Source organism: Dermacentor andersoni, chromosome 3 (genome assembly GCF_023375885.2).
Source record: "Dermacentor andersoni chromosome 3, qqDerAnde1_hic_scaffold, whole genome shotgun sequence".
NCBI lineage: Eukaryota > Metazoa > Arthropoda > Arachnida > Ixodida > Ixodidae > Dermacentor > Dermacentor andersoni.
In genome coordinates this window covers 55,615,653-55,639,779 of record NC_092816.1, presented here as the reverse complement: position 1 = coordinate 55,639,779, position 24,127 = coordinate 55,615,653, and the positions used below count along the sequence as shown (strand labels likewise).

Below are 24,127 nucleotides of genomic sequence, written 5' to 3'. Positions count from 1 at the left end.
CCGGCGGCGATATCGCCGTGGCAACCGCTTCGCCAGCGGGCAGGGAAGAGCTTATATAAAGACGCGAGAGGGCGTCGCAATCACTGTCCGCGCGCGCCTCTGTGCATCGACGGAGAAGAGTCCGCGAGTTGGGTTCGAGTTTCTGGCGCGCCACTTCAACCCCCGCTTTTGCCTGTGCCAGGCAGTGTCGCTTCGCCGGAGTTCACACACACAACGATGCAGTTCGTCCAGCGGCTTTCGTCCCTGCTCCTTCTCCTGACGCTGTGCGACAGCATTCGAGCGCAGGACTCCAATATGACGAACGCGACGACGGCTCAGCCGCCGCCCACGCCAATGCCGATGAACCAGACCGCCGCGTCCGAGCAGCAGCAACCGTCGTCCGTCTGGACGACCGAGGAGCTGGTCGCTGACCTCTCGCTGCCCGGTGCGCCGAACGCGACGCTCGACGTCAGGTACGACGGGCCGCTTCAGGTGACGCTGGGCAACAAGCTGACGCCTCAGCAGGCCAGCGCCGCTCCGACCGTGTGCCTGAACGCCAGCGTCGAGTGCGAGCCGCCGTTCGCGCTGCTCATGGTCGATCCGGACGCTACGAGCCGTCAGAATCCGCAGTTCCGCAGCTGGCTTCACTGGATCGTGGTCAACGTCAACGGCACGGACAAGCTTCACGAGGGAGACCAGGCCGTGCCGTACAACGGCCCTGCTCCGCCCAAGGGCTCGGGTCCTCACCGGTACGTGTTCCTGCTGTACTGTCAGCGCGGCAGACGACTTCAGGGCTCCGAGCTGGCGCCCGAGAAGCGGAACAACTTCAACCTGACCGACTTCGTCAACAAGACGGAGCTCGGGGCGCCTCTGGCCGGAAACTTCTTTTTCGCCGAAAATCCGTGAAGAGAGTGTTTACCATTTTATTTTTTTCGCATGCTTTGAACGGCCACCGACCTCTCTTTCTGGAAAGTGCGCATAAGCGGTGCTACAATGCGAATGCTGAACGATGAACGGACAAGTGAAGATGTCATGTAAAAAGTATTTAGAAGCTATGATAGTGCATCGAGTTCGTATATAGTCAGCCATCTACGTTCGGCGTAGATTACGCTTCCCGTCGTTTTTCGTGCACAACTTCGAGAAACGCAGACGGACAGCACAAGAGCGCTCACTGTGATAACTATACCTGTACAGTTTACATGCTTCCCCGAACGCCCTATTGTTTTATGTTTCAAGCAATCGCACATAAGCGCGTTTCATTTCCTGCAAACACTTCTGCAAACACTCCTATTGCAGACAGGCAGGCGTTGTGTCCCTCCTGGAGGCATTCACCAGGATAGAATAGGATATCATTCTACACCAGCCTGTCTCCATTTCTTCCTTCTTGTTCTTCTTTCTTTCATGTTCAACTTCGAGGTGCTACTAATAAAAAAAAGCCTGTTCTCCGCTTTGCTTGAAACGAAGTGCTACTTTTGAAAAAGCTCTGTCATTGCGTTTTGGATAACGCTGTAAAACGAAAAGTCAATAAAGTGCTGGCGCACACAATTTTCGAATGAGAGCATGAGCGTGCCAACGTGTGTTTCTTCCGCACTCAATATAAGTTGCAGGGTTTCGGTGACAAACATCTTGGTGCGAAGACTTCAACTATATGGTTGTTACATGTTGTCTTCGATAGAGTTCGTGGTCGGGTTATTATTTGGTAACATATATTCATTAATAACACACACACAAAACAGCGATCGGCAGAAGACTGTGCGTTGTCCCTGACTTCTTTTTTTTTTTTTCGGTTTGCCCGAACCATGTTTTTCGTTTTAGCGCCTACGGTTAGTCGCATAATATACAAGTAAAGAGTGGTGAATATTTTGTACAGATTACATCAGCGTGTGCGACGTTAGCGACATACTTATGAAAGTTGTAGCATTTATCAGCCGTGAAAGCATCGGACGCTGGTCAACTAAAGAACCGACAAACCAAAAAAATGATATAGTTAAGGAAACATAGCCGTAAACTAAGACATAAAGATTTTTAAATACAAAATATATAATGTACGTCGTAGGATACTCTGTTGGAAATTTGCAATCGAATAGGAATGTTCGAGCAAGACAACCTCCGAATATTTTCTCATTTGTAAACAAAGTGAAATACAAAGTATGCGTCAAATTCAACTGGGAAAAAGAAGAAAGATAGAGAGAAATAGCGAGTGAAAGAAATGAAAGGAAGAACAAACAGGAGTGATTTATTTCATATAATGCACGTAATGAGGCCGTTCGCAACTGGCCGCTCAGCTAACTGGATCTAGTAAATGACGAACAACTGCTTTCAGCTAACTGGATCACGGGCGACGCTGACAGGAATGAAACAAGGAATCAGTCCTTCGGCACATGCACGTAGACGTGTGTGCTCGTTGAAGGAGAGGAGCATACAATACTACAGCACCTCAAATTGTTTTAACAGTGTGAAAATGCGGTGAGACAGACCCAGTAATGAATTGCATTGCCCAAATTGAAGCAACTAATTGGTATATAGGCTGCTTAAAAGTGAAAGCATGCATTGTTATTGAATGACTGCAAATTATTCAGCTGTAGTTATCTGCCCTGTACGTTCGCTCAGGATCGAGTGATGCATCTCGCAAAAAACAACCGCGCCGCTCCTGCAGAAAACGTCATTCAGAACAGTCGCCACTTGCTTCGCTCTCTCTGACTCGAAAGTTCGAAAGTGCTGTTCGAGGTTCCGAATGTTCGAACACAAGCGAATATTCGGTAATTTCGAATAGTGCATTCTCGAATCGAATAGCAAGGACTATTCGATCCGTATTTGATATCTCTAATGTTCTCACAACACTACAGAATAATAATAATAATAAAGGCGGTTTATTCATTCTAGATTTCTTGATTTCCTCTCCCCATGTAGGTTAGCAGAAAAGAAGCTCCAAGGCTTCCGCACATTAGGCTTCTAGACTGATATGTTTGGATTGCGACACGAACACTTTCAATTGTGCTCGGGTCAATGCAGATCTAGAGCTAAATATCGCCCGCCGAACTCGACGCACGTGAACTTCAGTGAGGCTCGAAACTGCCCACAAGGCAGACGCATAATAACCACTGCCGCAAAAGCAATTTCATGCATGCTTGAGTCAATTAAGATTAGGCTAGAGGAAAGCAGAGCGCGTCCACACGATCAATTCAAGCAAGCTTCAACGTGGCCCACCTATAAGGCAATCACGCTTCGCGCTTCTATTGCGCTCCTAGAAAATTTAAATATACGCAGATAGACTTCTATTTTGGAACTGCCAGTGTGGCGCCGGTCAATACCTCCATTCTAGGGGTGATTTCGACCGTGCTTGAGTCAATGCAGATGATGCGTCTGTTGCGAGCGCACTCTATAGCACGCTCTAGTTTAATTTCAATGCAGACTGAGTGCTGCTATTCGTTATCTTCAAGCATGATTCGATTCTCTCGAACTAATGCTATGGTCTCGTTCGAAAATCCCAATGCAAGTTGACTCCAGTGGGAATAAAACATGAGCGTGCGAAAATGAGAAAACTCAATACAGATAAAGTAGTTCCACGAAGTCAATTCAAGCACGCTTGACTTTGATCCTGCTATAGACAGCCATGCTTCACACTTCGACAGGGCGAAGAAATTTCGATGCAAATTAATTTCTATGCAGATCTAATTGCACATGTGACGGGGGCATAACCTATTAAACTTGATCTAGTTGTTAGTGTCCTGAAGTGTCGTTCAAGGTAATGTAATTACTCTAATTCTGAAATAGCCGCAGTTGAACCTTTGCGAACTAAAATGGCAATTCTGTTGAATTGGCCATTTAATTCCATCATCAAGCGCCGTAAGAAACGCGAGGCTAAACAAGCAAAAAATGCTTCGCAGAGCAAACAGTGCCTGGAAAACAGCCGCTGAGAAGGCCGCTTTTTTTTTCTTTCTTTTTGTGCGATTTTCGTGCCCCGGGGTGCGCGGAAACGTTGAAGGTCGCTTTTTTACGCAGTTAGATAGAGTTGCCGTAGTAACCGAAATCGAAGAAACCGCGTTATTGATTTTTCCGACCCGCCCCCCTCCCCTTTTCTCTCCTCCCTCGCATTAAGTTTTGCCGCTAAGTTGTACAATGGTGTGCCTTTCCCTAGCCGCCACGTGGTTTTCGACCGTGCGCAAAAGCTCTTGCCGATGATCCAAGATATTTGTACATGGTGTCGCCGCTAACTTTAGCCGGAGCTTAAAGATATGCGAATGTCACGTATAGCTGGACAGAACCAAGGTAATGTTGTTTTCTGTCGCTTGGAGATACTCGGATAATTTTTTTTGCTTCTACCTAGCTATATAATTTGTCTTAATTAATTAATCAACTTCTATAATACTATAGTTCACCGAGTAAACTGTCGCTTGTAGGAGACATACTGAAATTGGAAAATTGAAGCATCTGAGTGAGCGCTCAGTGCTGAATTGGGAAAGGTCCCGGAGCTATAGTACAGCGATTGTATACTGTCTAATTTACTAGCTAGTGTAATTTATCATGACACTGTAGTGACGCGCGTGCACACGGATCATGCGCACGTCAGCGTGACGTAGCATTTTTTACAGGAAATCCGGAAAAGCTCTCCCTCTCCAAACTCTCCACAACACCGAGATAGGAGAGGCGTTTATCTTAATATACCCCCATCGCGAAGCACACTGCAATATAGTTGCACCGTTACACAAAAGAGTGTAAGGGTGTAAGATATAGAAATATTTACACCCTTGTTCACTTCTAAGGATGTAAATGTGTTTACAGAGAGCCGCTACTCTTCCTGCAGAACGCTTATGCATTAAGAAATTGGCTCTTGCGACTTGAATCAGCTGGCGGAATCTTTATACGCGGTTTCATGCATAGTAGGCAACGATACGAAGGCTGTATAGAGAGACTCCTCCCAGCGCTCGCATTCGCGACTAAGAAATAGTAACGTGACATTATATAACAAAAAGGGACAAAAGTGTGCATCATTTGATTCAATGTAACATTCAGTTTCACGTTTCTTCACGTCGCCAGATACGACGTAAATCTTAGACGGAAGACGTCCCGGACCGATCCGAAACTATTTACAGCCGAAAGAGCGGACTGACACTCTTCCCGCTTCATAACTTCTGCAACAATGCAGCGCCATCAGCGCACGGCTTTACGCTCGCCATCGAAGCTATATAGCACGCCGCATATTGACAGAAAAAAAAAAGAAAAAAAAAACTAAGAGAGAGAGAGAAAGAGAGAGAGAGAGAGGTTTAGTTTTGACCACCTGCATGGGGTTCCTTAACGCGTACCTACATCAAAGTATACACACGTGCGTTCTGCCATTCCTACCCCCACCGAAATGCGGCCGACGCGATCGGCTTTGAATCTGCTGCCTCTAGAGCCCAGCAGCGCGGTGCCATCAGCATTAAGAGAAAGCTTTAGCTCGTGCCCAACTCCGACGCGGCCTGTTCAAATACACGTAAAACGTGGAAACGCTTTTCTGAGATAACCCCGGGACCGATTTTAACGAAATTTGTTCCATTTGAGAGAGAAAGTTCAATTCTAGTGGCTGTAGGAAGCGGAATTTCGATTTACGGCCTGAATTTTGTTACAGAAATTTAAAAAATTTCGCGAGTTCGAAAGAAAGTATAGACGTACAATGTTTATAACTTAATAGCTCCGCATCAAGAACAGATATCGCGGTTCTGTAAACAGCATCCATTAGATCATTCAAAGCGGACAAATTCGATAGGTCAATTTATATGTTACATGAATTTGGCACGTTGTGAACAGGGGTTCTGCAAAAGCTGTATTTACATATTACAGAAATTTTAAAAATTTCGCGAGTTCGAAAGAAAGTATAGACGTACAATGTTTATAACTTAATAGCTCCGCATCAAGAACAGATATCGCGGTTCTGTAAACAGCATCCATTAGATCATTCAAAGCGGACAAATTCGATAGGTCAATTTATATGTTACATGAATTTGTCACGTTGTGAACAGGGGTTCTGCAAAAGCTGTATTTACATATTACTGAATTTTTTCAGATTCATGCGTAACCTATCAATTTTGTCCGCTTCGTATGTACTATCAGATGGAATTCACAGAATTGTGATAACATATTTCACTGCTGAGTTACGTAGTTGTAAACTTGATAGTTTTGTTTTCTGAAAATTTGCGATTTTTGCAAAATTTTAACTGTAACTAAAATTTAGGTTTTTCTTTAAACGCAACAAACCTCGTCAAATTTGGCGCAGTGGTTGCCGAGAAATACGAATTCTCCTTTTACGTGTATTTAGATAGCACCCGAGCTAAAGCTTCCTCTTAAGCTACCACGGAAAGCAGTCGCTGCCTGACTTGTAACAGGGACACGCGAGAAACGGTTTTCGGTGACTTTGCTCAACATTTACAGAAGGCGAAAAGCAAACGGTAAAGCTTTCTGAAAAAAAAGGAAAAAAAGAAAAGAGACAGGCATAAAATTTCACTTCACTGTCACTGGGAATTGCACTCTAAAAAAATGAAAGCTCAAGCGTTCACCGTGATAAGTATTGCGGAGGCAGTATACATATATGAGGTGTAAATGTTAAAGGATAGCAAAACGAGCCGTGGTAGCGCTGTAAAATAATATTCACCCTTATTCACTTTTAAGTGCGCGAATTATTTTAACAGTGGCATATGCCGTTTTGTTGCTCCGCACGGAGGTCGCCGGTTCCATTCCCGTCAGCATATCGATGGGGGGGGGGGGGGGGGGAACAAACAAACACGCTCTTCTACTTAAATTTAGATACACAATAAAGAACCCCAGGTGGTCCAAATTATTCCGGGGCTTTTCACTACGACGTTTCTCACACGATCCAGGATGACACTTCGGCAAGGTTGAACGCCATGGATAAATACCAACCAACCAAAGAGCAACACTCTTTCATTTTGGGATGGTAAAGAAGACTTTTAGACTGGTTTAGAAGGCAAGTCATGGCGTGATGCAGGGGCTTGCTAATCCAGAAAGGACGCAGTAGTGAGATGACACCACTTCAAAGCTCCGCGCCAGCTGCCCGTGACGTCAGAGATCTTGACTAGGTCAGTTAGTTTCTTATCGACAAAGAAGGATTACACCGCATTCTAAAGGAAACAACCAAGACATCGACGTAAACCAAGATTCGAAATCCTTTCACAGCGAAGCTTTCTTGGCCTTTCCCGCGGAGTTTGTCATTCGTCGTCGTTTCGTCGCCTATATATGTATACTATAGAAAACAACATGAAATACTTGGTATGTGCCTCTGACTATGTGCCACTGAGTATACGTGCGCGAGTAGACCAGTTGGGCCACTGCAGTCTTTTCCCATTATTGACCAATTCTCCAGAACGCGCATGCGCCTCTAGCACAACATTAGTTAACAACAACAACAACAAAGAAGCCTCAAATGTATTTACGTATCTATCGTATTTCTCTGTGCATACACCTCTCATGAACATTCTACCTTCGACAAGCGTCATACACGGCCAAGGTGGCCAGACCAGACCTCGTGACAGAGTGAGCGGTGGCGGCTACAGGCGACGAAGCTATACCTCGCTAACGCAAGCAAGCCTTGCTTCGTTTAGATTCCAGCATTGCGCTGCACAGCCCACGTGCGGGAATATAGCTTGAAATCTATGACGTCACGTTGATGACACGGCGCTGCGTGCAGTTTGAGCGCGAGAGACATGTGGGGAACATCAGCGCAACAAAATGGAGCAACGCAAGAAGGTAGCGCTCTGGGTAGCGCTCTGAACCGCTATAAGCTAAACATCGACAAGAACCACGGGTATATCTTTATCTTGTTACAGGTGGTGGCAAGATAAAGAACTTTCGCATCGTAAAGAAAGGTCAAGACTGACTCGCGCGAGTACTACAGTTTCTTTTGCAATCGCTGCGACATGTGCGGTGATATATTTTTTTTTTTTTTGGGGGGGGGGTGCCTATTTCCACTGGTAGTCATTTTCGTTGCTTTAATTTAGTCTTCGTGGACTATACGATTGTTTTTTTACAGCGAAAGCTGTATATGACTAACCTTCAGTAGTTATTTCGGCACCCGGCAACAGAAACGGACTTAGCGATTTCCAACAAACCTATACAGGTGCAGTGCGTCAGCGCAGATGTCAAAATGCGGAACGGATTAGAACGCTCGCCGTGAACAATAGTGTGACGTCAAGGTTATCGTATTATATAAGCAGGAGAGGTACCGGTGCTAAATACAGCTGCGCTATCGACGGGGCGGACACATATGGTTCCTACACCTGAAGAACAACATGCGTACTAGGAGTGCCGGAGGGAACAGCAACGAAAATGTAAACGGCGCCGGCGCGAAACGACCACCGATGAAGAACGTTCCCGCGATGCTGAACGAAAGCGACAATCGCGAGCCCGGGCAACCATTCCACTCTGTGAAGATGGAATGGCAGCGAAATCACTTTGCTTTTCGTTTGAGAGCTTTGGCTGTCGTCAGCTTTCGCTGCCATGCCATCTTCACAGAGTGAAATTGTTGTCATTTTTTTCTTTTCTCTACCCTTCTTAAATTTATATGTATTATGTGTACAACCGCTCCTTCTTAAAAAGTAGGCACTCCATATGCAGCGTACTTGTCCCCTTATCTTCCTCTCTTTCCATTCTACATTTTCAAACTGAGTACTACTACTACTACTACTACTACTACTACTACTACTACTACTACTACTACTACTACTACTAATAATAATAATAATAATAATAATAATAATAATAATAATGACCAAATTATGACATTTTCTGGCCTTCTGTTATGTATATTGTCACGTTGTAGTGAACGTGAAGAACCAAACCCTGCCAAGAGCGTGACTTAAAATGTATCTCTTTATTGGGCAAAATTTTGCTCAGAAAGATAGCAAAACGTCGCGCACGACATCTGACATGACAGTATTATTTCGATACAGGATCGGCGACGACATTCAACAGCTTCGTATACACAGGCGTGTCTTGCACCGAGCGATGACATGACAACAGTGATAGTCGGGTGAGAAAAACTCACCGGCAAAAAAGCAATACAAGGTACGCGTGACATGTTTACGTTTTTCTAACACTTTATTGTGTTAGTTACAACGCCGTGTCCGCAATCCGTCCTTCCTTTCCGTTACGCCACCGTTATCCTAAAAAAATATTACGGGGTTTTACGTGCCAAAACCACTTTCTGATTATGAAGCACGCCGTAGTGGGGGACTCCGGAAATTAGGACAACCTAAGGCTATTTAACGTGCACCTAAATTTAAGTACACGGGTGTTTTCGCATTTCGCCCTCATCGAAATGCGGCTGCCGAGGCCGGGATACGATCCCGCGAGGTCGTGCTTAGCAGTCCAACACCACAGCCACTAAGCAACCGCGGCGGGTCGTTAGCCTCAAGCCTCGTACGGCAAACACGAGTGTTTCACTACCCATGGCCTCCGGGATTGCGCGTGCAGGTTCGCACCCAATCTCGGAGCTCATGGCATATCACTGACGATCGGAGAACGTGTAGCTTGGAGCCCGTCACGCTAACCTAACCGGTGCGCTGTTGCGCGGCTAAGGTACAAACAACCTGCGAAAAAATCTTTCCTTTATATGCGGTAATCATTGCATTTTAACCCGACTTTGCTTTCCTGTATTCAAGATTTTAAAGTAAGGTTCAATGCTTTTTGTAAAAAGTAATTTCATCGTTGCTTACCACCACAAGATGTTTGCAGCTTGGATGAGAATAATCAGAAAAGTTCTAAAAGAACCCTGTGTCACTGCTGTTGTTAAAACGATAAAGAGCCACATTGGCGTACCTAAGCATTCGGCTACGTGTAGGTGGTGGCAATGGTCTTTAGCATGGTCGCTAAAACGATGAAGAGCTACATTGGTAGTACTTAGCTATTCGGCTCCATGAAACTTGCAGCCCGCTGGGTCACAAAACTGTGTATGTTTGCTAATACCGAAACTTCTATTTATCCCTACTGCGCTTTCTCCTCCACACATGCGGCACAGATAGTTTTAGGATTGTCCGGTATTCCGGTAAACGTGACCTCCACCCTCAAAACACACTGCACCTGCCCTTCACCCCTGAGAGCCAAGCTAGCTGGAATCTACTCACGATTATACACAAATTATTCACAGCCAATCAGGTTCACTCATTTCCCTGGCGGCAAGCGGTATTGCGGGTTTACAGCAGCTGCATTCTTTTTTTTTTTTCGTGCAGATTTGTCGTAGTGTAACTGGTTCAGGATGAAACACGAACGTCTAGGTATATTTTATGGATGATCCTGCTATCGATTTTAAGCCAAATTTAATATTTTAGCTTGGAACAACGAGCTTTTATATTCCAATTAGCCTAGCATTTACATTTGAAGAGGAAAGTCAGTAAACTATGAGCGGACTCCAGCTGCCTCGCCTCTCTTTCAGAGGTGAAGGCCAGGTGTACTGAGTTTTTACAGCGACAGGATTCCATGTATCTTTTCGTGTGCGTCAACAAAAAAATATCATCAATGGCTCATACACCCGTAAGAACCCATACCCCCGTAAAAATAAAAAAACACGAAGGCTCATAGCCCCGTAAGGCAGAGGCTACAAGTATTCAGCAAAGTGAAGCGAGCAGTGCTTACATTCTTTCTAATCACGCATACAACATACAAAACGGCATGTCGAAAACTATCATCATCAATGACTAATAGCCCCGTAAGCAATGGCTCATACCCCGTAAGCAGTGGCTCATACCCCGTAAGCAATGTATACCCCCGAACAGCGCATTTCATTTTTGTTCTACAGTTGCTATGGGAAGACCACGTATAATTAGACAAATAATGACCACCGATCAAGACAATAAATGTGTGTGCTTACCTTTCGTCACGATGACCACCGATCAACACGATAAATGAGTTTGTACCTTTCTTCAAAATTACATGTAACCTCTGTGCTTAACAGCTTCGCTCATCATCCACCTTCACAGTGGAATGGCTCAAGACTTTTTGTTTTAGCTTTTTTGTAATTCTTATGTTGTTGCCGGCTATAGATGCTCGTTCAAAAACCTCAGGTGGGCAAGATTAATCTGCAGTCCTTCACTGAGACGTGTCTCTTAATCAGATTGTGGTTGTGGCAAGTAAAAGAATTTAATTGAAGTATCATTTAGGACTGCAGGTACCACGTCATGTGGAAATCAGTGGTATGCGAAGCATTCTTAGAAACAAATCCATTCCCTTCACTTGTCATTGAACGCCCGTCCATTGCTAAGCGTGCAGGTCACCGGGAAACGACTCACTCCGGATTCAGTTAACAAAGCATGCAATGTGATCGCATGAACAGTCCGAACTCGTAGACAATGGCTAGTTATGAGCCCAAGAAATCATAGAAATCACATAGAAATTTGCACTCAAGAGAAAGAAAAAAATCACCGCCCAAGCACTCCGTACCGATGGTTATAACCAGCGAAGCTGAGACGTGCGGCCCCTGTGTTAATCACTGGGTTCTAATCTTTCTGTAGTGTCGCCTTGACCCTATGGTGCGCTTTAATGCGGTTCTGCTTCTGCCTGCCCTGCGTAAGTTACTGAAGTACTATAGCGCCAAACAGACGACACAAGAAGAGACACGGATGAGCGCTTCGTCCGTGCCTCTTCTTGTGTCGTCTGTTTGGCGCTATAGTACTTCAGTAACATGCACCAACTAGCCCAACAAAAAGTTCTGCGTAAGTTGTCTGATAAATTTGCATGGTGTTCATTTTTCAGAAATAACAGAAACGCACCGTGCCGTACCTTGAGTTTCAATTTATTCCCTTTGCTCGCAACCGCTGTCGTGCTTACAGTGGTAGCATTTCGTTCCGTTCTCACGTCACCTTTTCTCTATCCCCCTTGTATGGGAACTAGCTTCCCTCTGGACTTGCACGTTGGTATAAAGGTAAGCGCTGTAATGTATGTACTGCTGTTGCGGACGGGGGGGGGGGGGGGGTCACGGATAATAACACCTGTCAAGAGGCTAATTGGCGACGCCCAGGAAGATCCAGAGGACATTGTGCACATTCGACTCCCCCGGTGCGGTCCAAACAAGTTTCTCGTGTCTCCTTTCTTCTCTGCCACGCTCCTTCCATGTGCGTACACGCTCTGAACCACCACCCGACGCGGTGTGCCAGACAGCAGCAGCAGCAGCAGCAGCAGTGGGAAAGTCGAAGGAAGTGGCAAAGAAAGCTACGCTTTAAAGAGGAACAAACGACACAAGCGCAGGGTCGTCTGCGCGTCACAACCGCAGGCGCTTGTGTGTGTTCTTTCTCACCCTTGTTGTTGCGCATTTAATATGTACCCCCAACAGTCTTCACCTTCATCGTCGTCGTCGTCATCATGGCGGTGTACACTGTAAGAGCATGCGGATCTCGCTATAGTGCACTGGAAAACATACTGCCGTTGTAACTGAGCTCAGTGTCAGATGAATCGCAGAAGCCTGCTAAATTGTTTTCTCTTTCGTTATTTTGTTTAGTTGCGCGATGGCTAATCAAAGGTGCCAGCCGTATACCGGGAAGTTTTACCTTAGAATTCTCCGGTAACCCTTTTCCGCCAAATATGTGCAAATTAAGTTTTGATCGAATAACGGTCGACTAGTCTGAAACTAACTCCTTGCTCTAATGCGTCCACCTAAAGGAAGGCAGAGCGCTCGTGCATATGTCCAGGCAACAAAGCCTTGGTTGCGACGGAGTAACAAACCCCAATGGCATTGAATGAAAGGGAACGACGCTCGCGAAAGCCTGAGAGAAAACAGTCCGGAAAGCGGATGTTCGCTTTCCGCCCAAGAGATATGAGAAGCCGTCTCACCACCGGATGCGTATCCTTGATAAACGCACTCTAAAATGCATTATAGCACTCGTGGGAATACCTCATTAGCAGAGGGTACACGTACAGCGTAATTTTAAAAAATAGATTACGTTTATATAACGTCTTTAAAGTAAACCTCGATCTGGTACTCATTGAGAGACGCCATGATTTGGCGGAGGTATGCTGGGAGGTCGTTCTGAATTGATTTCTTATGCTATGCCTCGGGCTTCGCCCGAACTATTGTGCTCTAGCCCCGCTAACCCTAGTTTTGCATAGTTTGCCTTAGCCTACCATGAATATGTGCCACTCCGTCGTTGTTAGTCGCCAGTGAACCTCGTCGATGCCAACTTGGGTTATTGGGTATGCGTCAGTATAAAGGTGTGCCACTCTTCAGTGAACGTAATTGACTTAGTACGCGGCGTACTCTTCAGCAGTCTCTTCCTCCCGTCGAGTTCTCATAGCTCTTCCTCTACGCAGGAGTTCCATTTGCACGTTCACGCCATTTTTTTTTCAACCTGTCTGCTTCCAACTTCTCTCGTTTAGCTACAATGTCAGGATCAGTTGACGCACGCTCACGCTGTCGTTTCAGCCGTAGTTGTGCGTTCCGCCTAGCCCGGCGCTCCGCGTCGACCAACCCAGATAGACGCGCCGCCTCATCCATAGCCCGTCTCCGTAGAATTGCTACACGCCTTGTGCTGAACTTCCGACGCGCTGCTAAACGATCTGTGAGACGAGGAGAACCGCGCACGCTGCTTCGCCCAGCCGGCCGCAACTGCGGCCTAGCGCAGCGTCCTGTTGGCTGCAGCTGTCGCGGTGCGCGCCTGCCCTGATTGGCTGCGCCGTGAGAGGCAGGAGCACGTCATTGGCCGCAGGTGGTTATTCTGCTCCAACGCGTGACGGGGAGCCCATGGACGGATGTTATGAGCGTCCCCTTTGCTCTAGATGGCTCGCTATCAGATGCTCTAGCGTACGGGCCTCAGTTCTTTATTGCAATAGCAATTATATGGACACTTCAGGCGCATTTCTGCCGTCGCCGTCGCCGTCGCCGTAAGGTTCCGTATGAAGTCCAAGGGCGACAAAATCGCCGCCGCGCGCCGTATTCTGGGTATGTGAGTGAAAGCGTGCGAGGATGAGTCGGCGAACGTGTCTCAATCTTGCGTGCGCGTGAGCGAGCGGGAAATCCTGTGCGGGAGCACGCCTTATTCTGTCACGCGCGACGCACGTGGGTGAGGAGAAGGATTGGGGGGGGGGGGGGGTTCTTACGGCGCGGCCGTGCGGTCGCCCTATCTTGAAATCGATCTGCGACGTGCCGAAAGTGCGCACTCGTGCGAGCCTCACCTTCACATTGATCTGCGGTTTGCAGAGTCCGCTTAGTGCCGGTAGCTTCGTATGTGCTGTGCTTTCGACGTTTCGTTCGGGTTGAAGCGAGAGATACACGATCTAGCGCCCTCACAGCGAGTTTCCGCGGTCATCGAGCACAATGTGTTCACGTTTACCTGTGCGCGCGTGACACCACGCTAGTTAATTCAGTTAGTAAGCGAAAGGTTAGAAGTTTATACGGCCGATAAAACTACTGTCGTTACTTCGTATAGCTACCTACTAATTTGCTATCGCAACCGAGCCTCTCGGAGAAACTGAGACTTTTGTTTAGCCTTGCGAGCGGTCCATAGCACCATGTTACCGCTAAAATTATTATTATTACTATTATTATCATTCGGTCTGGGTGGAATCGAAAACGGGCCTCTGGAACGCGAGAAGAGCACGCTTCTCCGACACCACGGCGGCTCAACATTATTATTATTATTATTATTATTATTATTATTATTATTATTATTATTATTATTATTATTATTATTATTATTACAGTGAAGCTGTTTATGGTTAGGGTTCCGTGAAATTTTCGTGTGTGCAAGCAAAAGACTATCATCATCTGCAACGGCTCATAGCCACGCAAGCAAGCAAAAGGTGCAATGGCTCATAGTCCCGTAAGGCGGAGGCTACAAGCACTCAGCAAAGTGAAGCGAACAGTGCTTACATTATTTTAATTCACGCATAGGGCATAGAGAATAGCATATCGATAACTGTGATCATCAATGGTTCATACCCGCGGAAGGAATGGCTCATACCCCCGTAGCGTCATACCATCATTGATGATGAAACGATCAATGGTGTCGCTTATGTTGCCCTGAAGTTTTTTAGTACAAAAACTACAGGGCCCATTGAACCTTCAGCTATGCGAGGTGGTCTTACTGAACTCCTCTGTTCCAGTCACTAAAACTGAATTTCATAATAATTTTCTAGCAATGCTACACCTTTGCCCTATCAATACCTGAATGGTATTGGAAAGAGCACCTTACACACCTAGACACAGGGTGTCTACCAACCGGGAAACCGGCAAAACTGGGAAAACCGGGATTTCTTAGGAATTTTGAATAGTCTGGAAACACTCAGGGAAAGCTAAGGGAATTTGTTTTTCTATCAGGGAAAATTACCAGCAATTTTATTAAAAATGAACTAAATTCGTGCTAATGCTGGCTAATGTAACAGAGGAGTCAAAACGAATTGTCTTTGACGCCGTGTCGTCGGCTGGAGGAGTTGCCAGTGTACAGTCAACAACCGATTTTCCGGATGCCCGACTTTTGGTACTTGCTCGATAATTCGCACGGCTTCGCGGCACCACCATGTACTCCATAGAGTCGATGTATAAGAACATCTGAAGTTTCGGACGCAAGAAGCCTTCGCTGTCCGATTTGCCGGACTTTTTGCCGTGACCGCAGGTCCGAAACGGCATTAATCAAAGCCACCACCGCCGTCATTTTGATTATCTCGCCGCCTCGAACCGGCATTCCCGCACGCACATCCGCTGTCAGCATTAGCTACCCCCGCAGCAGCGCTAGGCCAAGCTGCTTCGACGTTCGCTATTAAACTTCTTGCCATTCGGTGCCGAGTTTTTTCATTGGAAAAATTCACCGCCGTCAGCAATGGCACCGACTCCGCTTTTGTAATCTTCGCGATTGGCTTCGAAGCTCGGACAGCACGGCGCGTTGCGAAATGCCGGTGCCCAAAAGTCAGCCTCGCCTCAATACAGCAGTGTTATGCGGTGAAGCATACGCAAAGTATTGCGGCGAAGCTTAACAAGCTTCGCCGCAATACAAGCAAGAGGGCAATTGTCCCGGGGCACAGTACGTATTTCTTCATTATACACGCGTGCCCCCGGCGTCTCCTGTCGCAGTACGAGCACTGATATCCTTAATAAATGTACTGGTAGGTTTTCAGAGCTTTCTCGGACGTGCCTGTGGCGATTTGAGCCCTTAAAGGCAGTAAAAGACAAGCATTAATTTTTCAGACTGCCCGATTTTTCGGACGTTTTCGCGGCCCTAGGGAGTCCGACAAATCGGACGTTGATAATAGAACTGACCAAGAGGATGCTTCAAATGGTCACTGGGGCGAACACACGGCGAAAAGAGTGCGACAACAAGAAGGACCGACGCACTGAGAAATGAACGGGGAATGAAGTTTGCCGCCACTTCTTTGAAAGAGCTTGAGCTCAACATCGGCTCAACATCGGTTCAACACCGGCTCAACATTGGCTCAACATCGTGAGCACTGAAAAATCGGCTTATCGGCTGACGCCGATATGCAGATGTTCATCGTCCAAACTAATATAATCTCTTTAAAGCAGTGAAACGCAACACTGAGGCGTTGTGTGCAGGCTGACAGTATGTCGGGACAGTTGAGGTTGCCTTTCCAGATGCTGAGAGAGAATCTAACTCGTGACAAAGTTTGGACCTCATACCAATGAGCTTACTATCAGTTGATGTGAATAGCTCATATTAGAAAATGTTCAATTGCTTCTGTATGCATCTTTTTTTCGTACTTGAAAATGTTTGTCTCGATTTCCAATAGGTTTTGCCAGTTCTTTTCGAAGATATATTATTTGCTGTGCATATTACTAACCCCTCTCTTCTGTTTTCTTTTTGAATAAGACAAGCACTACTCCGTAGTATTCAAACTGGACTAAGGCATGGCATGGCAAGGAGGAGGAGGAGGAATAAACTTTATTTGTGCACAGCAGATTTGAGACATACGCCTCTACCTAAATGACGGCCTCGAGCCCTTGGGCCCTGGCGGCATCTTCGGCCTGCTGGATTGCCTTGAGTTGGTCTTCCGGTGCACAGCTGAGCAACGCGGTCTCCCACTGCTCTCTGGTCTTAATTATTTTATTCTGTATGGGTGTACGAGGACAAGCCCAAACAATATGTTGTAGGTCCGCCCTTTCTTCACAGAATCTACATCTATCCGTGTAAAGGTCCGGGTAGTAGCGGTGGTAGGCCACCGGGTTCGGATATGTATCTGTTTGTAAGAGGCGCCATGCCGTCGCTTGCTGTCTATTTAACGAGGAGTGTGCCGGGGGGAAATGGGCCCTTCCCAATTTATAGTGTTTGGTGATCTCGTTAAAGCTGGTCATCCGGTCTCTCTCCGTTCCCAGTATTTGTTGCGTGTCACCTGCTCGGCCTGTCAGTTCTCGAGCCAGGTTGTGCGCTATTTCGTTCCCGGGAAGGGAGGAGTGTGCGGGTGCCCAAATAATGTGGATGTCGCGATCTTCACGAAAGTTGTTTAAAATTCTCAGTGCTTCCGGCGAGATTCTTCCCTTTGCATAGTTCTTGACGGCTGTCTTGCAGTCGCTTACTACGATGTTAGCTTCCGTGGAGGCTATTGCCAGTGCTAAGGCAGCTTCCTCCGCCACCTCTGCCTTCCATGTTTTTACCGTCCCACTAACTCTGCAGTCACCCTCTAGACTCGTAGCAACTATGGACATACTATGTCCATTTGCGTACTCCGCCGCGTCCACATAGACCACGTCCCTGGCACTACGGAATCTTTTGTGGAGAGCTCTCGCTCGTGCGTTTCTTCGATCTTGGTGAAACTCCGGGTGCATGTTTCTGGGGAGTGGGGGTATTGATAGATGTTCCCTTATTTTCCTTGGGATGTCTCTCCGCACTCCGTGCTGTGCTTCGTAGGTTATTCCGATGTCATCTAAGATGTGTCTCCCCGTCAAACTCTGTGTAAGCCTTTCATACTGCGCTACTCTCTGGGCCTCAATAAGTTCGTCTAATGTGTTGTGCACGCCGAGCGCCAAGAATTTCTCGTTTGACGTATTTGCCGGAAGTCCCAAGGCTTGCTTATACGCCCTTCTAATAATGCAGTCTATCTTGGTTTTCTCCGCAGCGTAGAGCTTGAGGTAAGAAACCACATATACAATGCGACTGATTACGAATGTTTCTATTAATCGGATGAGATTGTGCTCTTTCATGCCATAGTGCCTGTTGGATATCCGCTTTATCAGTCTGATTGTTTGTTGAACACTATTGTCAAGTAGTCTAAGGGTTTCTCCGTTATGGCCGTTTTCGGATATGCGGAGTCCCAGTATTCTCAGGCTCTCCACTATCGGTATCGTGGTGCCTTCTACTGTGACCACAATGCCCGGCCTTTCCCTAATGCTTTTTCGACCCCGGCATGTGGGCCTATAGAGCAGAAGTTCTGATTTTTGTGAGGAGCATCTCAGTCCCTTGTCTTTGATGTAGTCTTCCACCGTGTTTACTGCTGTTTGAAGGATCTCTTCCACATGCCCATCGCTTCCACCCGCCACCCAAAGGGTGATGTCGTCCGCGTAGAGGCTGTGTCCGAGTCCTTCTATCTTGTCAAGTCTCGCAGGAAGACCGATCATTGCCACGTTGAATAGAAAGGGAGATAGGACTGAACCCTGCGGGGTACCCCTATTACCTAGCTTGAGCGCGTCCGATTTGGATTCTCCAATTGAAATCTTTGCGGTACGATCTGTCAAGAAGTCTTTGATGTACGCGTATGTTTTACGTCCTACATCCAGCTTTTGGAGATTTTGTAGTATGGCCTTGTGCGTGACGGTGTCAAAGGCCTTAACTTTATTTTAGTCCAGAGAAACTAGGGTCCGAGGGCACAAGCCCCCAGGCTAAGTCGGTGGCTCCGCCCACGTAGGCACCGGTAGGCCAAAGGCTTTCCCGATGTCGTGAGCTCTCCGGACGGCCAGGAGTTGATCTTGGAGGACTTCGCTGGATATGCGCCGACTCCAGTCCTCCTCACTGTTGAGATCCGAAGCCCTTTGGTTGGGGCACAGCCAGAACATATGATCAAATAGACACGGAGTGTGTCCACAACTTTTACATTCCGCGGGAAAATCCCGGTCAATTTTGTTAAGCACAAAAGGTGTGGGATAAGATTTAGTTTGAATCATTCTTAATGTGACTGCCTGTGCTCGGTTGAGCTTCTGATGGGGGGGAGGGAAAAACCTCCTGCCGTCCCTATAGTGTGAGGTGATCTCGTGAAAAGTAGTAAGTGGGTCTTTGTAGGAGCCGCAGTCATCCTGGAGCAGTTCCTGATCTGATGCGCGGCATGTGAGATCTCGCACAGCAGAGTGAGCTTGCTCGTTAGGATTGCAGCCACTGGGGCTGACCGAGTGGCCCTGATGAGCCGGAAACCAGACTAGGTGTGAGCTATCCAGTTGGTCGTAATTATGAGTATTAATACTGTGTATAAGTAACTTTCGTGCTTCCACTGAGACGAAGCCGGCAGAGTAATTCCTAATAGCTGTACGGGAATCGGAGAAAATCGTGGAGCCTCTCCTCATTGTAATTGCAAGTAAGTCGTTTCTTTTTTAATCTTTAGCTTGCTTGCTAGAAAGTGACAGCATCGGGCGAGATGGTGTCAGTCCGTGTCGACACAAAACAAAGTACTGTGTAATTCAGGGAATTTTTCAAAGGCACTCAAGGAAAACCTGCAAAACTCAGGGAATTTGGAAATGTTCATTTGGTAGACAGCCTCAGATACAAAGACCGTGATAGCGACTGATGCTTCCGTCTGCGAAGAGAGGGCAGGTGTGGGTCAATACGTCAATAGTCAATAGTCAAATGCGTCAATACAGATCGTATCGTATTGCCATATCTAAATCGGTCTTTTTTCGTTTGACTACCTGGATTGACGCCTACCTTCCTGTTGAATTATTGGCATTTGTTTTGAGCTTTATGCAAATTACCACCATCTTTGTCATCAGCCGTGATTCTAACCGATTGTCTGTCTCTTCTTTGCTAACCACGTTCAACTTGTCAAATCCATTAAGAGCACTCTATTCTCTCGTCCCATGACGTTTGCGATTCTTTCGTTCAGAGTAGGTGCCAAGCCACAGAGGTTTAGCGTTAAATGAATATGCAGATGCACTGTGGTCCTGTAATTCACATTTTACCGACGTCGGCTTTCATCACTGCGGCACGACTCGGGAAATATCCTACTACAGATAACTTCCCCACATCATCGTTGTCAATATCAGATTTCTCGCATCTCAGTTTTCCTTCAAACTACAAATGGTGCTCCACTAGACAACTTGAAGTACCGATTACGAGACCACGATGCCGAGTCGGCCCATTGAACTTTCACCTTCACAGGTCTGGTCTGGTTATATGACCTTAGAGTCCTTTACGCAATGAGAGAGAACCTCTGCAGCCTTCCGTTTAAACATGTCCACGGTTGATTATTCAAAGAAAAATATTTTCAGAAGAATCCTTCCGAAACGTTGAGTTGAATTTGACTCCTCCGGTAATCTGTTGATTTGGGTTTACCGTGCTGGACCATAGTCACAGGAACGCCTGTGAAGACCTCTGCACCTTTCTGCAAGAGGAAAAAGAAATTTATGCTAAAATTGTTCTTTTTATTCTGACGGTCATGTAAATTTTACTGTAACATATAGATATTTGAGCTATCATATCAGTAACAGTAGAGATTTAAAATTCACATATGAAAGACACTTATTTCATTTGCCTTTATTTTCCTCAAGAAAAATCATGAGTCTTTTCACCACCGTATTCATGGCCGATCCCCCGAGTCGGTTGCACCGTTTCACGAGGAACAAAGAGTAATTAATATTTCACAATAAAACCCATTTGCAATAACAAGGTGTCATTATTATAGTCTGCATGACATCTATATATATGCAAAGTGAAGGGGACTTCATGGGATCAAAGGAAGGCGCAGATAATTTTCGAAATACTGAAGTGTCAATGGAACGATTGCAGAAATAATATTTAACTCGGTATTCGTGAACGCACTGGCGTGTGATTGCGCATGTTTTTTTTTTTTTTATCCTACCACGATTAGCACGTACACTCCAATGTCCCAATAAATTATTTTGTGGGAAAACTCCAACCTAGTTCGGACTTGATGGTAAATTAAAATTTTATTTCATTTCTTGCCCAATCATTCATTGTTAACAAATTACAAACTGATAAAATATAAGTTTTAATTGGCATCAAGTTAAATGAATAGACGGCTGATTCTTCCATCAGTTCTGCAGAGGCGGAAATTTTAAGAGGGTTCTTCAGGACACCGAGTCCCTTCCTAGGGCCGCCGTCACCCCGGGCACCCCGCCGACCGCCGGTGTCAAACGCGTCATATTTTAGAACGATCTCTTTGCCATATCGTACAGCTCAGATTTAACGGGCTGCTTGGCCTCCTGCAGAATTTCTATCAGTTCTGCGGCATACGGCTGCTGGGTCGGAATGATGAACGTGTGAACCAGGCCTGGTTCGCCTGAGCGCGCGACGTGGCGCGACCTGCGCGCGTAGAGCTCCGAGCAGTCCGGGCAGTCGTAGTTCACCACCAAGCACACGTTCTCGAGGAGCATGTCCTGGACGACCTTGTCCGTCGTCACGAGCACGCTTGACGTACCAGACCGGAACATGGAAAGGATCCAGTCACGCTCTTTTTTCGTCTTCATGCCGTGAAGGCCAAGGGCAGACCAGCCACGGAGCCGAAGTTTCCACGCAAGCTCGTCTGCCTTCCTCTTCGTGTGGGTAAAAACAACGGCTTTATTTGACTTCTCCTTGAGCACGTCATCGAAGAGCTGGGCTAGCTTCGCTTCCTTCTCTTCTTCCTGGCAAAGGTCGACAGTCATCTCGACGCTCTTTTCAGCGGGTAGCTGCGCCATCCCGAACTCTATTTCGATGTAGTCGTAGAGCAGGTCCTCGACAAGAGGTCTGAGCTCGTTTTGCCAGGATGTGACCCACATTATCGTCTGGTGGTCCGGACGGCAGAGCTCGGCAACCTTGAGGACATGGTGCTTGAAACCCATTGCCAGCATGCGGTCTACCTCGTCCAGCACAAGGTACGTGCAGCGGCGCAGATTCACCGTGCCTTCCTCGAGGAAGTCAATGAGGCGCCTAGGCGTGGTCACGCAGATGTGGCAGCCCTTCTTCAGCTCGTCGTACTGACCTTCCTTGGGCTCCCCGCTCGATGCGCAGACACTGCGCAATGCGGCGTGTTCACCGAATTCTAAGGCTACGTTATGAATCTGCTTGGCCAGCTCTCGTGTCGGAGCCAGCACGACGGCGATGGGTCCATCTCCCTGTTGCAGGGGCGGCTGCCTACTGACGTGGATTACTGCCGGCAGGAGGTAGGCGAGCGTCTTGTGTGATCCTGTCTCCGCGATACCCAGAAAGTTTCTGCACCTGAGTGCAATGGGCCAGCAGTGTGCCTCGATGCACGTGGGCAAAGAGTGGTAGCGTGAGGGCAAGATGCTCTTGACGATGAAGTCCGGGAAGTTAGACTCTTCCAGAGCAAGGATGGGCTTTGGAATGTTCTTCCCGCTCACCGATATACCGTTGACATTTCTGTAGGCGTGCACTTTGGCCATCGACCGGCTTGTCGTGGCCGGGTGTTCCTCGTACAGGTTCTTCTCGAACGGCTGCAGCCGGATCTTTGTCCAGTCAGGCTTGCGAAGGAACCATTCAACCTGGCTGTCCCGGTAGGCATTGGCTCCATTAAAGAAATCACGAAGCATATTGCCGGGAAAGTCTCCTCGGGACTTCGCTACATGCCGTGGTGCATGGAAGAACATCCTTTCGTTCTCCGCCTTCAACAGAATGTCTTCTGCGCTTTCGGCGTCGGCGGCGTACGGGCCCGGCGGTCGTTCTAGGAGAGTTGTTGTTGTTGATGGTGATTATGATGTCATAGACTGCGGCACATACCCACTGAGTGATAACAATTGACCAAGAATTTACGTGTGCATCTAAATTTTGAAGAACCAAAAACAATGAGGTTTTTCTCCCGGCGGCTCTTGTCTTGAGTATCTGTGGATCGTATCATAATACAACTGGCCTCCCCCCACCGACTCCCCCCCCTCCCTGGCGGCAAAAGCGCCGTCCCGGTGCTGTTAAATATCTAAGCTTGCGTAAGAGTAGTAAGGCTTGAGTCCGGAAATGTGGACGATCTCACTGGTTGTCACAGCAGGGGACATAGTGGGCATGCGTAGAACGATTTTATAGGTGACATTGGTCACTTGGCGGACCACGCGCTATGGGCCTACGTAACAGGAAAGTAGTCTTTCACGAAGGCCAACACGTTTAAGCGATACGCTGTCTCACTTGCTGTTTTCATGATGTCAAAGAAGAGCTCCTCAGCGTTAGTCCGGTGGCCGCGAAAAAATAATCTGTAATTCAGATGTGGTCGTTTACCGAACGGTAGCACATTGATTCACTTTGCAGAACGTTCGTAGCTGGTTCCAGCCGTGCGCTGTAGCTTAGCACATATGTAAACAGACGTTGAAAGATGAACTTGTTGCAAAGTGGAGGATGTGAGCTCGTTGCCTAGATGCAGCATTCAAGACTGATTCCATTGATGCGAGCGCTTATATTATGGTCACGTAATGTTGAGAGAAGGAGCTAAATGACTTGAATTTTGCAGGCGATCTTGTCTCACAAAACACCAGAATGTTGGACACCAATTTATTTCGCAGCACGCTCTTACGGAAGAAGTTTGTGATTTGTTTGATGATCCCTACTCTGTTTAGAAATTCAGAGACCTCGTTCAAAGCTTTGATCATGACATTGAGTTTGTGACTTGCGCAGTGCAAAAACCGTGCCTTTAGAAGCGGTTTCTTTATTATTCTGTTCGTTCCAGCTTCTTTTCCAGCCATTGTAGAGCGTCCATTTTACGCCTGTCTAAGGAGGTTCGAAAGAGTCCAACCGGTATCCGTCAAAAACTGTAATATCATAGCAGCGATACAAACGGAGTTCACTTGCTCCTTCTCTACAAATTGCATAAATTGCTCTCAAACGCAGGCATCGGTTGCCACCTTGTCGGTGAAGCGAATGCCTGTAGATATCTTCTCTGTTCCTTCAATATCTTCAGTTTCTGCAGATATATGCAGGTATCAGGCCTGTAGTGACTTGGGCAAAGAAGGCTATCAGAAAAACAATCAGGGACACCGGATCAATCTGGATCCAAAAAGACTTTTCGAATAGCCACACGA

At 46.9% G+C, this 24,127-nt stretch overlaps 1 protein-coding gene and 1 pseudogene across 1 annotated transcript; one reads left to right on the top strand and one right to left on the bottom strand.

Annotated features, from left to right (window-relative positions):
• The first annotated feature begins 54 nt into the window (after positions 1–54).
• LOC126520819 (protein D3-like) lies at positions 55–1,537 on the top strand. The gene has a single exon (XM_050169613.2). The coding sequence runs from the start codon at positions 217–219 to the stop codon at positions 883–885; it is 669 nt and encodes a 222-aa protein (XP_050025570.1). The 5' UTR covers positions 55–216; the 3' UTR covers positions 886–1,537.
• A 19,499-nt stretch (positions 1,538–21,036) lies between these two features.
• On the bottom strand, positions 21,037–22,788 carry LOC126520659 (probable ATP-dependent RNA helicase DDX5 pseudogene; annotated as a pseudogene).
• Between the last annotated feature and the right edge of the window lie 1,339 nt (positions 22,789–24,127).

Bases quoted from the DNA above. Each gene is read 5' to 3' on its own strand.
- LOC126520819 (XM_050169613.2), top strand. From the start codon at position 217: ATGCAGTTCGTCCAGCGGCTTTCGTCCCTGCTCCTTCTCCTGACGCTG.